Consider the following 14,924-nt stretch of genomic DNA (forward strand, 5'->3'; position numbering starts at 1 on the left):
TGTTTGTTTCACAAGAAAACTTTTTTTTCATCTTCAAAGTGGTAGGCATGTTGTGTAAATCAAATGATACAAACCCCCCAAAAATCCATTTTAATTCCAGGTTGTAAGGAAACAAAATAGGAAAAATGCCAAGGGGGTGAATACTTTCGCAAGCCACTGTACATGGGGGTACCAGTACCGAGTCGATGTGCATTGTGCAGGGATACAAGGTAATTGAGGTAGATACAGTGCATTCAGAAAGTATTCAGACCCCTTGACTTTTTCAATATTTTTTTTTATGTTACAGCCTTCTTCTAAAATGGATAAAATAAAATAAAACATCTCATCAATCTACACACAATACCCCATAATGACAAAGTGAAAACAGGTTTTCTGACATTTTTGCAAATTTATAAAAAATTAAAACAGAAATACCTAATTTGCATAAGTATTCAGACCCTTTGCTATGAGACTCGAAATTGAGCTCAAGTTAGTGCAAAAAGGACCAATGCAGACAGTCCGGGTAGCTGTTTGGTTAACTATTTAACTAACTACTTAGCAGTCTTATGGCTTGTAGAAGCTGTTCAGGGTCCTGTTGGTTTCAGATATGGTGCATCGGTACCGCAGAGAGAACAGTCTATGACTTGGGTGGCTGGTGTCTTTGAAATTTTTTGGGGCCTTCCTTTGACACCGCCTGGTATAGAAGTCCTGGATGGCATGGCGCTCAGCCCCAGTGATGTACTGGGCCGTACGCACTACCCTCTGTAGTGCACTACCCGCACTACCCTCCTCCCTATAGGCTGTCTCATCATCGTCAGTGATCTGGCCTACCACCGTCGTGTTGTCAGCAAACTCAATGATGATGTACATTTTAAGCTCAAATAATGTAATAACTTTTTTTTCAACTATAAAAATGGTGTTTCCCTGCTGGACAAGGATTGTCCCGACTTTCAAGAATCCCTGAGCTAATTTGCTGCTATTTTACACATTTTCTCGTGGCCTCCCCCGCCTTGCAGGGGGGCGTGCTACGCCAGTGGTTTAGTCCCAGGGTCCTCAGCTTAGTGATGAGCTTGGAGGGCACTATGGTGTTGAACGCTGAGTTGTAGTCAATTAACAGAATTCTCACATAGGTGTTCCTCTTGTCCACATAGGAGAGGGCAGTGTGGAGTGTAATAGAGATTGTGTCATTTGTGGATCTGCTTTATTTAAGGAAGGTTTAAAGTTAGGTGCAACAAGATTAATAGATAAACCTTGATTTAAACAACTTTAAGAGTTAATCCATGTTGGTGAAACTCACCCCTAATCTTCTCTGGTTTACCAGCTGTGCCAATTTAACTGAATAAAACATAACTTACTGCACAGTGCAAGAGTACAGCCCCGTGTAGCTCAGTTGGTAGCGCATGGCGTTTGCAACGCCAGGGTTGTGGGTTCGATTTCCACAGGGGGCCAGTATGAAAATGTATGCACTCACTAACTGTAAGTCGCTCTGGATAAGAGCATCTGCTAAATGACTTAAATGTAAAGAGTATATGGATGGACCTAGCTGATATTGCAGTTTAACACTAATGGATTTAGCATCTAAAGGCTGAATTCAGTGTTGAAATAAACTATTCTGTACAGCTATTGTCAATAGGACTTCATGCTGGTATATCTTCATGGTACATGTGGAATAAGCCCCTTGACTTATTCCACATTTTATTGTGTTACAGCCTGAATTCAAAATTGATGAAATATATATTTATTTTTTTACACATGTACACACACAATACCCCATAATGTCAAAGTGAAACATGTATTTAGAAATTGTTGCAAATGTATTGAGAATGAAATACAGCAATATCTAATTTACATAGAGTAAGTATTCACACCCCTGAGTTAATACATGTTAGAATCACCTTTGGCAGCGATTACAGCTGTGAGTCTTTCTGGAAAAGTCTCTAAGAGCTTTGCACACCTGGATTGTACAATATTTGCCCATTATTCTTTTCAAAATTCTTCAAGCTCTGTCAAGCAACTCCAGTGTATCTTTGGCATTGCGTTTTAGGTTATTGTCCTGCTGAAAGCAGACTGAACCAGGTTTTCCTCTAGGATTTTGCCTGTGCTTATCTCCATTATGTTTATTTTTTATCCTGAAAAACTCCCCAGTCCTTAACGATTACAGACATACCCATAACATGATGCAGCCACCACTATGCTTGAAAATGTGGAGAGTGGTACTCAGTAAAGTGTTGTATTGGATTTGCCAAGAACATAACACTTTGTATTCAGGACAAAAAGTTAATTGCTTTGCCACATTTTTTGCAGTAATATTTTAGTGCCTTGTTGCAAAGAGGATGCATGTTTAGAAAAATGTATATTTTTTACAGGCTTCCTTCTTTTCACTCTGTCAATTAGGCTAGTATTGTGAAGTAACTGAATTGTTGTTGATCCATCCTCAGTTTGCTCCTATCACAGGCATTAAACTCTGTAACTGTTTTAAAGTCACCATTAGCCTCATGGTGAAATTCCTGAGCAGTTTCCGTCCTCTCCGGCAACTGAGTTAGGAAGGACGCCTGTATCTTTGTAGTGACTGGGTGTATTGATACACCATCCAGAGTGTAATTAATAACTTCCCCATGATCAAAGGGATATTCAGTGTCAATTTATTTATTTTTTTACCCATCTATCAATAGGTGCCCTTCTTTGCGAGGCATTGGAAAACCTCCCTGGTCTTTGTGTTTGAATCTGTGTTTGAAATTCCCTGCTTGACTGAGGGACCTTAAAGATAATTGTATGTGTGGGTTACAGAGATGAGGTAGTCATTCAAATTTTTACTACAGAACTTATTTAGGCTTGCCATAACAAAGGGGTTGAATACTTATTGACACAAGACGTTACAGCTGTACATTTTTTATTAATTTGTAAAAATTCAGAAAAACATAATTCCACTTTGACATTATGGGGTATTGTGTGTAGGCCAGTGACCCCAAAAAAATATCAATTTAATCGATTTTAAATGCAGGCTGTTATACAACAAAATGTGGAAAAAGTAAAGGGGTGTGAATACTTTCTGAAGGCATTGTACCTGTATTCATACATCTCTGAACACAAAAATTAAGACATTCCCTAGGGTTCACTGTATACTGAAAGTCAAAAATTTCTGCAGCCATGCATGAAAAGTTTGGCCATCAAGCTGCTCACAGTTGCTTGTTGAAAGGGCTGGACACACAGCGGCTTGCGTGTGAGAACACCGTTAGCAGAACCATTCAATGTCACAGGTGTTTACAGCTCGCTCCATCTGTTGTTTGCAGCGAAAGGCACATAGACAACCCCAGTCTATTCAGTGGCGTGTATTCGTAGATGCCAAGGGAAGCATAAAAAACAAACAAAAAAAACAACAACATCTCAAACAATTTATCGTTCTACTCTCTGTGTTTTTATAATTTTCCTTCAATTCGCAATTGGCTGTATCTTCCTCGCCGGAGAAGTAATCAGAGCGAGGGAAACAGCGCCCCTCTGTCTCAGTATTTGTATAGCCCATGATGTATCTGATGCTGTCTGGACAAAAAGAGTATGAGTTGTTGCCGCTGCAGCATTTGATTGATTAGTGCCAGCGAGTATTGATAAAAAAAATATTAAGCCAATCAGCGTTGAACCCCCCAAGGGCCAGTTTGGATTTGACATCACACCAATCAAATCACATCAAAAGCAAAATGTCATTGTCAGAAAAAAATTACTTAGCTAGCTGGTTCATTGTTGCCCATGCAAGGAAGTTAGGCTAGCAAGCATTTTAGCCAGGTAGCCTAGTCTAGGACATCAAAAACTAAAAGCGTTTACTGCTGTATGACAGTCATAGACTGTTTTGCCAACAGGAAAAGATGGCATTGGCATTCATCTAGTTTACAAGTAGGGTGAGTCAACAACATGTTTTTTGTACTTTTGCGTGGGTGCAGAAATCAGTACGATGGACAGCCACATGATATTTAGCAATGTTGATTGGACTAAATTGTTTTTGGTATCTTTAAGTTTGTTTTCACTGTATGAGACTAATCATATATAGCCTAGTTGATTTGATGATGTTTAAGTTGAAATCGTGCTGGAATAGTGGAGGCAGTGCTCCTGTTTTGACTTGCTGTTACTCTCAGTGATTCTAAATCAGTAGTTGTTTAGTAAACTGTCAGAAACATTAACTTGCTTTACCATGTTGTAGGTCATGTAACTGTTTGTTACATGCAATATTTGTTTTGTGGACTTCACCGGACAGATGTCGCTCTCCGGTTTTGTGATGACACAACCATATGTGTGTTTGAATTTATTCCACCACTGCGTGACTGTTGTCTTTTTGTTGTCTTGGCCTTATTGTATATCACGGTGGCGTATGAACAAATGGGTTATAGAGCCAACAATGCAAATATCACAACATAGGTTGTAATATGGATTGTTTTCCTGGCTTAGCTTCAGCAAGTCTAGGTCCAAAAGGCTTCTTAACAGCTTCTACCCCCAAGCCATAAGACTGCTGAACAGCTAATCAAATGGCTACCCGGACTATTTGCATTGACGCTGCTGCTACTCGCTGTTTATTATCTATTATCTATGCATAGTCACTTTACCCCTACCTACATGTACATATTACCTCAATAACCCCGACTAACCTGTACCCCCGCACATAGCCTCGTTATTTTTTACTTTATTTGATTTTAATTTTACCGACGCACCACTATGATTACCTATAGGTCAAAAGTATCATCCATGGACATTACCTTCTTTCTTTCCACTGGATGCCTGGTCTATGACCATAGGAAAGGGTGAGATTATAGCTAGGCCTATATGGTTCTTTGATTTGTCTGAAATGGAAAACCTAATGTGGAAAGAGGCTGTGAGAGACTAATCTGTTTATGGATCGAAACTTCATTAGATTATCACCTCTAACCTGAAGCAATTCCCAAACAGTGCAATAAACCGGTATTACTGTTACTTTCCCAAATTGCATTATGTCTACCTCACCTTGGATAATCACATTCCATAAATCAAATGAGGGGCTGTTTAAAAACACTGGAAAGAAAGATCCCACGTGGATAATTGGGTAATATTTGGTTGAGACGTTGATCAATGACATTACAGCCTACAGCACCAGTCAAAAGTTTGGACACACCTGGTTCTACATCTGCATTGCCTGCTGTTTGGGGGTTTAGGCTGGGTTTCTGTATAGCACTTTGTGACATCTGCTGATGTAAAAAGGGCTTTATAAATACAATTTGATTGATTGATTGACCTACTCCTTTCAGATTATATATATATTTTTTACTATTTTCTACATTGCAGAATAATAGTGAAGACATCAAAACTATAAAATAACACATGAAATCATGTAGTAACCAAAAAAAGTGTTAAGCATGATGGTGGCAGATTCATGCTGTGGGGATGTTTTTCAGCGGCAGGGACTGGGAGACTAGTCAGGATAGAGGCAAAGATGAACGGAGCAAAGTACAGAGAGATCCTTGATGAAAACCTGCTCCAGAGCTCTCAGGACCTCAGGCTGGGGCAAAGGTTCACCTTCCAACAGGACAACGACCCTAAGCACACAGCCAAGACAATGCAGGAGTGGCTTCGGGACAAGTCTCTGAATGTCCTTGTGTGGCCCAGCCAGAGCCTGGACTTAAACCTGATCGAACATCTCTGGAGAGACCTGAAAATAGCTGTGCAGCAACGCTCCCCATCCAACCTGACAGAGCTTGAGAGGATCTGCAGAGAAGAATGGGAGTAACTCCCCAAATACAGCTGTGCCAAGCTTGTAGCGTCATACCGAAGAAGACTCTAGGCTGTAATCGCTGACAAAGGTGCTTCAACAAAGTACTGAGTAAAGGGTCTGAATACTTATGTAAATGTACAGTGCCTTGCAAAAGTATTCATCCCCCTTGGCGTTTGGCCTATTTTGTTGCATTACAACCTTTAATTGAAATAGTTTTCATTTAATGGACATACACAAAATAGTCCAAATTGGTGAAGTGAAAAAAATTACTTGTTAAAAAAATATATACAAAATAAATAACGCAAAAGTGGTGTGTGCACACAGTGGGGAGAACAAGTATTTGATACACTGCCGATTTTGCAGGTTTTCCTACTTACAAAGCATGTAGAGGTCTGTAATTTTTATCATAGGTACACTTCAACTGTGAGAGACGGAATGTAAAACAAAAATCCAGAAAATCACATTGTATGATTTTTAAGTAATTAATTTGCATTTTATTGCATGACATAAGTATTTGATACATCAGAAAAGCAGAACTTAATATTTGGTACAGAAACCTTTGTTTGCAATTACAGAGATCATACCTTTCCTGTAGGTCTTGACCAGGTTTGCACACACTGCAAATATATCAGAAACGTTGAACATCCCACTGAGCACCATTAAATTCATTATTTAAAAAATTGAAAGAATATGGCACCACAACAAATCTGCCAAGAGAGGGCCGCCCACAAACTCACGGACCAGGCAAGGAGGGCATTAATCAGAGAGGTAACAAAGAGTCCGAAGGTAACCCTGAAAGCTGGGCTTTACAGAAGAGTGGCCAGAAAAAAGCCATTGCTTAAAGAAGAAAAATAAGCAAACACGTTTGGTGTTCGCCAAAAGGCATGTGGGAGACTCCCTAAACATATGGAAGAAGGTACTCGGTCAGATGAGACTAAAATTGAGCTTTTTGCCCATCAAGGAAAAAACGCTATGTTTGGAGCAAACCCAACACCTCTCATCACCCCGAGAACACCATCCCCACATTGAAGCGTGATGGTGGCAGCATCATGCTGTGGGGATGTTTTTCATCGGCAGGGACTGGGAAACTGGTCAGAATTGAAGGAATGATGGATGGCGCTAAATACAGGGAAATTCTTGAGGGAAACCTGTTTCAGTCTTCCAGAGATTTGAGACTGGGACAGAGGTTTACCTTCCAGCAGGACAATGACCCTAAGCATACTGCTAAAGCAACACTCGAGTGAATTAAGGGGAAACATTTAAATGTCTTGGAATGGCCTAGTCAAAGCCCAGACCTCAATCCAATTGAGAATCTGTGGTATGACTTAAAGATTGCTGTACACCAGCGGACCCCATCCAACTTGAAGGAGCTGGAGCAGTTTTGCCTTGAAGAATGGGCAAAAGTTCCACTGGCTAGATGTGCCAAGCTTATAGAGACATATCCCAAGAGACTTGCAGCTGTAATTACTGCAAAAGGTGGCTCTACAAAGTATTGACTTTGGGGGGGTGAATAGTTATGCACGCTCAAGCTTTCTGTTTTTTTGTCTTATTTCTTATTTGTTTCACAACATTTTTTATTTTGCATCTTCAAAGTGGTAGGCATGTTGTGTGAATCAAATGATACAAACCCCAAAAAAATCCATTTTAATTCAAGGTTGTGAGGCAACAAAATAGAAAAAATGCCAAGGGGGGTGAATCCTTTCGCAAGCCACTGTATTATTTCCATTTTTTATTTTAAATAAATTAGCAAACATTTATAAAAATCTGTTTTTGCTTTGTCATTATGGGTATTGTGTGTAGATTGATGAGGGGTCTGAATTTCTAACAAAATATGGAAAAAATCAAGGGGTCTGAATACTTTCCGAAGGCACTGTATTGGTAGATGGGTGAAAGTGTAAAATGCAGACATTGAATATCCCTTTGACCATGGTAAAGTTATTAATTACACTTTGGATGGTGTATCAATAAACCCAGTCACTATAAAGATACCGGCGTCCCTCCTAACTCAGTTGCCGGAGAGGATAGAAACGGATCAGGGATTTCACCATGAGGTCAATGGTGACTTTAAAACAATTACAGAGTTTAATGGCTATGATAGGAGAAAACTGACGATGGATCAACAACATTGTAGTTACTCACACTGGGAGATGAATTCACCTTTCAGCAAGACAATAACCTCAAACACAAGGCCAAATCTACACTGGAGTTGCTAACCAAGAAGAAAGTGAATGTGGCCGAGTTACAGTTTTGACTTAAATCTGCTTGAAAATCTATGGCAAGAATTGACAATGGTTTTCTAGCAATGGTTAACAACAACCAATTTGACAGAGCTTGAAGAATTCTGAAAAGAATAATGGGCAAATATTGTACAATCCAGGTGTGCAAAGCTCTTAGAAACTTACCCAGAAAGACTCACAGCTGTAATCGCTGCCAAAGATTATTCTAACATGTATTGACTCAGGGGTGTGAATACTTATGTAAATTAGATATTGCTGTATTTCATTTTCAACACATTTGCAAACATTTCTAAAAACATGTTTTCACTTTGTCATTATATTGTGTGTAGATTGGTGAGAAATACATATATTTAATCCATTTTGAATTCAGGCTGTAACACAACAAAATGTGGAATAAGTCAAGGGGTATGAATACTTTCTGAAGGCACTGTATGTATGAAAAAAAGCAACTGTCCCAGACGGCATACCTGGCAGGCTCATTAAAGAGTTTGCTTACGAGCTAAGTGGACCCATGGCCGATATCCTAAACACTTCCCTCGACCAAGGTGTGGTCGCAAAGGAGTGGAAAGCTGCTACTGTAGTGCCCCTCCCCAAGACGAATCCACCCAGCCTTAGCGAAATCAGACCCATCTCCCTTACCTCCCTTCTATGCAAGGCAGCCGAGAGCTTCATCTCCCAGTGGGCAGTAGGAAACATCCTTCCCCAAATCGATGACCATCAATTTTGCTGCATCAAAGGTCGTTCCACCACCCGCTGCCTTTTGGACCTTACCAACGAGCTGTACAAGCACTCCGACAAGCCTGGCTTCATCTGTTCACTGGTAAACACTGACTATAGCAAGGCCTTTGTGTCCATCACCAGATTCCTAGACATGGGGCATCGAACATCACTAGTCTGGTGGATCACTGACTTCCTATCTAATAGGCACCAGGTAGTGAAGTACCATGGCTCCATGCCGGAGAGTGTCATGTGGCCTCCCCCATGGAACATTGCACGGGCCCCTGATATTCATCGCATATATCAACATTGCAGCAAGCAACGCAGCAGTACAACACTCAAAATCTGTGGACAACCTTAACCTACTAGGGGTGCAACCCCAAACTGCACCCTCTTCAATTCAACAAGATCTGTCTGACCTGGAGTCATGGTCCAGAGGCAGTCACATGATTCTCCACCCGCAGAAATGAAAACTACTTCACACCTACCACCACTGCACATCAATAACTCAGAGCTCCTGAGAGTTGAAGCCATGAAAATCCTAGGCATCCTCATCCAGGCAGTCCTCCGTTGGACAGTACAGGTGGATGCGATCTGCAAGAAGGCCAGTCAATGCCTGTTCCTACTTAGGAAGCTGAAATATAGCTCCGTCCCACAGGAGGACATGGTGATGCTGTACACCAGATACATACGGCCAATGACAGAATACGCAGCTCCAGTGTGGCACTCTGGTTTAACCAGCAAACAACAGGACAGGATTGAGAGGATACAGGCCCAGGCCGGTGCACATCATATAATCTTAGAAAAAAAGTTGCTATCTAGAACTTAACTGACGGTTAAGAAGATATGTATTATAAAGTTGTAGTTTTTATTGTGTTGATGATTTTCTTGTGCAAAGTGTATTTATGTGAATTGTGTCAAATATTTCATCATCGGCTCCCATTGATACTGTACTTTGTAATGTCGAATTTGAAATAAACCATTCTATAAGAACACATTTATAGTTACAGTAACCTCAAAATGTGTCCATGGATGTGTTACTAATTTTAATGTTACATTAGTTTGTAAGATATACTTAACTTTAGACTATTTATTGTACTTCAAAAGAAATATTGGATTGTTTTAAAGTGATAAAGTATGGTCACATTTAATTTGCTCTGTTAAACCTACCCTTTGTAATTACTTAAATAGCAACAGTGAATCTATTTCGTTTTTAAGTGATCTCTCAACAATCATTCTCACAATAGCACAGTGACAAATATCATAGCTAAGCAGGGCTCGGCTTGTACAATACCCTTGATGGGTGATTAAAGGGTAGCTGTTAATAGATCAATTCTCATGTAAGAGGTGCTGCCCAGTGTTATTTTTAGTTTTTTTTTCTGATAGTGGATAGAACATTGAAGATCTGACATTGTTTTAAAGGTACAACTTCAACATATTTTGTAGAAGGTTTGTCTATGTTTAAATTTGATTACCATGATGACATAATCCTGTAGTTGAAATTTCACCCACAAAACGACAGTTGATTACTTTTTTCAAATCCAATGTATTTTTTATGTAGATTCCACGTCACAATACATTGACAAATTACATTGAAACAACATTGATTCAACTAGTTTGTGCCCCGTGGGATGCAGAGGGTGGTGCGGTCTGCCGAACGCATTATCAGGGGCAAACTACACGCCCTCCAAGACACACACAGCACCCGATGTCACAGGAAGGCCAAAAAGATCATCAAGGACATCAACCACCTGAGCCACTGCCTGTTCACCCCGTTATCATCCAGAAGGCGAGGTCAGTACAGGTGCATCAAAGCTGGGACCGAGAGAATGAAAAACAACTTCTATCTCAAGGCCATCAGACTGTTAAATAGCCATCACTAGCACATTGGAGGCTGCTGCTGCCTATTGAAATCACTGGCCACTTTAAGAAATGGAACACTAGTCACTTTAATAATGTTTACATATCTTGCACTACTCATCTCATATGTATATACTGCATTCTATTCTATTATATTCTACTGTTTCTTAGTCCATGCTACTCTGTCATTGCTTGTCCATATATGTATATTTTCTTAAATTCCATTCCTTACTAGTTTTGTGTGTATTAGGTATATGTTGTGAAATTGTTAGATATTACTGCACTGTCGGAGCTAGAAGCACAAGCATTTCACTACACCCGCTATAACATCTGCTAAACACGTGTATGTGACAAATAAAATTTGATTTGATTTTAACCAGATTCTTCTAGGTTGGTCTTTGGGCAAAATATTATCATTTTGTTATTGAAATGGCATTATCGTATTGTTCTGCCACAACCCTCATGTTTTAGTGATGTCTTTGTTATGTACAGTGGGGAAAAAAGTATTTAGTCAGCCACCAATTGTGCAAGTTCTCCCACTTAAAAAGATGAGAGATGCCTGTAATTTTCATCATAGGTACACGTCAACTATGACAGACAAAATGAAAAAACTAATCCAGAAAATCACATTGTAGGATTTTTTATGAATTTATTTGCAAATTATGGTGGAAAATAAGTAATTGGTCAATAACAAAAGTTTCTCAATACTTTGTTATATACCCTTTGTTGGCAATGACACAGGTCAAACGTTTTCTGTAAGTCTTCACAAGGTTTTCACACACTGTTTTGGCCCATTCCTCCATGCAGATCTACTCTAGAGCAGTGATGTTTTGGGGCTGTCGCTGGGCAACACGGACTTTCAACTCCCTCCAAAGATTTTCTATGGGGTTGAGATCTGGAGACTGGCTAGGCCACTCCAGGACCTTGAAATGCTTCTTACGAAGCCACTCCTTCGTTGCCCGGGCGGTGTGTTTGGGATCATTGTCATGCTAAAAGACCCAGCCACGTTTCATATTCAATGCCCTTGCTGATGGAAGGAGGTTTTCACTCAAAATCTCACGATACATGGCCCAATTCATTCTTTCCTTTACACGGATCAGTCGTCCTGGTCCCTTTGCAGAAAAATAGCCCCAAAGCATGATGTTTCCACCCCTATGCTTCACAGTAGGTATGGTGTTCTTTGGATGCAACTCAACATTCTTTGTCCTCCAAACACGACAAGTTGAGTTTTTACCAAAAAGTTCTATTTTGGTTTCATCTGACCATATTACATTCTCCCAATCCTCTTCTGGATCATCCAAATGCACTCTAGCAAACTTCAGACGGGCCTGGACATGTACTGGCTTAAGCAGGGGGACACGTCTGGCACTGCAGGATTTGAGTCCCTGGCGGCGTAGTGTGTTACTGATGGTAGGCTTTGTTACTTTGGTCCCAGCTCTCTGCAGGTCATTCACTAGGTCCCCCCGTGTGGTTCTGGGATTTTTGCTCACCGTTCTTGTGATCATTTTGACCCCACGGGGTGAGATCTTGCGTGGAGCCACAGATGGAGTGTGACTGTTTGGAGTGTGACTGTTTGAGGTTGTGGACAGGTGTCTTTTATACTGATACCAAGTTCAAACAGGTGCCATTAATACAGGTAACGAGTGGAGGACAGAGGAGCCTCTTAAAGAAGAAGTGACAGGTCTGTGAGAGCCAGAAATCTTGCTTGTTTGTAGGTGACCAAATACTTATTTTCCACCATAATTTGCAAATACATTTTTTTTTCTCAATTTGTCTGTCATAGTTGACGTGTACCTATGATGAAAATTACAGGCCTCTCTCATCTTTTTAAGTGGGAAAACTTGCACAATTGGTGGCTGACTAAATACTTTTTTCCCCACTGTAGGTGTTGAAATCTAATTGCATTCCTTTCATAGTCACCACTCTAGTGAACATATTTTATTGGTAGATGTCAATGTTGTTTATAGTTCAGTAAATAGCCTTGTTTGATTTATGGTGAATCTTCATAATTACCTTTTATCTTTCAGTGAGGGGGCAACATGGTGAAAGAGAGTCTCCCAGCCTGGGTCCAGGAAGCTGAGGATATCCTGGTGCACATCAACGTTGGTGGCCTGAAGCGCAGCCTGTTTTCCAGCACTCTAAGTAATTTCCCCGACACACGTTTGGGACGCCTGCTGGCCTGCGAGTCCGAAGAGGCCATATTGCAAGTTTGCGACGATTACGACGTTCAACAAAAGGAGTTCTACTTCGATCGCAACCCGGGACTCTTCCCTTACGTACTGCAATTCTACCTTACCGGCAAACTCCACATCATGGAGGAACTATGTATCTTCTCCTTCTGCCAGGAGATTGAATACTGGGGAATCAATGAGTTCTTCCTGGACAGCTGCTGTAGCTACCGTTACCACGACCGCAAACTGGAGAGACGCCACAAGAGCTGGGACGAGGAGAGTGATGTTAGCAGCGTGGACACTTCCGTGGACGAGATCTCAGACCTGAACAAGGACATCCAGCACTTCCAGGACATGCGCTGTGGAAATGCCCGGAAGTACCTGTGGCTGACTCTGGAGAACCCTGGCTACTCCATTCCCAGTAAGCTTTTCAGCTTCCTCTCCATAGCTGTGGTGTTGACCACCATAGCCATCATGTGCATTAACAGCCTTCCGGAGTACCAGCACTTTGACGAGGATGGCAAACAAGTGGAGGACCCGACCCTGCAAGCGCTGGAGTTCTTCTGCATCTGCTGGTTCACCTTTGAGGTGGTGACGCGGATGCTTTTGGCGCCCAACAGGAGAAAGTTCTTCCGCCACCCGCTCAACATAATCGACATTGTGTCAGTGTTGCCCATCTATATCACGCTGCCTATTGACCTGGCGTTGGGCAGCGAATCAGAGCTGGGGAACCTGGGCAAACTGGTGCAGGTGTTCCGCCTCATGAGGATATTCAGGGTTCTGAAGCTGGCCAGACATTCGACAGGCCTCAGGTCTTTGGGAGCAACGCTACGGGTGAGCCCTGCCACTATAACCGCAGTACCCCATTATATCAAATAATCATATCACATCTATCATACATTTTCATACAGAACATGAGGTTGTAATTGTGAGTCATTCAGTTTTAATAGTGTCAAATTCATAATCGCATCGTACCTTTTATAAACAGTTTATCCTATGGTGGAATTTAGCGATTAAAATGTAGCACTCACACAATCAATTACATCTGTTCAGTTTTTTGTATCACAAATTGCATCATTTATACTAGAAACTGAACAGGGGTAATCTTGGAAGGCACTGCCTTTATCTCTGATCCCTTTGGAAATTCCCAATGGAGAAGTGTAATACAGGGCATTCAATTCCCAAATCATTCATCACCCACTCCTCACCTATATTGTCCTACAAAATAAAGTCATAACATGCAACTGATCACAAATAGAGAAATTTCTGAATTTAAAGGAATTTCTATCACATACCCACTCTGACATATTGTGCTTATCTGCCACTGTGTGTCTCTGTAGCACAGTTACAGGGAGGTGGGCATCCTGCTGCTGTACCTGGGCGTGGGCGTGTGCGTGTTCTCGGGCTTTGCCTATACGGCCGAGTATGAGGAGGACGTGGGGCTGGATACCATTCCTGCCTGCTGGTGGTGGGGCACCGTCAGCATGACCACCGTGGGCTACGGCGATGTGGTGCCCGTCACGGTGGCCGGCAAGCTGGCGGCCAGCGGCTGCATCCTGGGTGGGACCCTGGTGGTGTCCCTGCCCATCACGATCATCTTCAACAAGTTCTCCCACTTCTACCGCAAGCAGAAGGCCCTGGAAGCCTCAGTGAGAAACAGCAACAAGAAGAAGGTCAAAGTGCGCAGTGACAACGTGCAGGAGGAGGAAGATGGGGGTTCGGATAGGGATAGCCAGTGTCTGGAGGAGCTGGATAAGGATGATGATGATGGAGGAGTGGTGAACTATAGCTATGTTGATCATCCACCGCTGCCTATGGAGAGGGTCAGCCCATTGGCGAGGAGGAAAGAGTTCTTCCAACTCTGAATGCTTCACCATAAACACAGGACAGATGATAAAAGAAGCATTACAGGGAAAGTATACACAGTATATACATTAACTGAAATTAATTATAAGCACCCCGTGTTCTCTGTTCTGTTTGGTGTTACCATAAGGTATTGTTTCAGCACTGTGCTGTCTCTGGATTTGATGGAACTCTTCCTGAATCCCAAATTGAGACACTGTTAATGCCAATATCAAGCCTCCACTAGTTCCTATGGTGTCTTCTGCTAGCCCTGTACAGAACAGAGACTCATGTTGATACGCTCCATCAACACCCCATTCTGAAATTGTACAGTGTTCTGTTACTGTATACTTTTAATCACAACTCAATACCAAGGTATACCAATGTATT

The 14,924-nt window shown here is 41.5% G+C and overlaps 1 protein-coding gene across 1 annotated transcript; it reads left to right on the forward strand.

The window, feature by feature from the left end:
* Nucleotides 1–12,560: 12,560 nt before the first annotated feature.
* On the forward strand, nt 12,561–14,557 carry LOC311133415 (delayed-rectifier potassium channel regulatory subunit KCNS2; the record flags this gene model as incomplete). The annotated part of the gene is made up of 2 exons (XM_084166908.1): nt 12,561–13,526; nt 14,033–14,557. The coding sequence occupies 2 exons, from the start codon at nt 12,561–12,563 to the stop codon at nt 14,555–14,557; spliced, it is 1,491 nt and encodes a 496-aa protein (XP_084023034.1).
* Nucleotides 14,558–14,924: the final 367 nt, after the last annotated feature.

This window comes from Coregonus lavaretus (assembly GCF_964263955.1).
Source record: "Coregonus lavaretus genome assembly, chromosome: 8".
NCBI lineage: Eukaryota > Metazoa > Chordata > Actinopteri > Salmoniformes > Salmonidae > Coregonus > Coregonus lavaretus.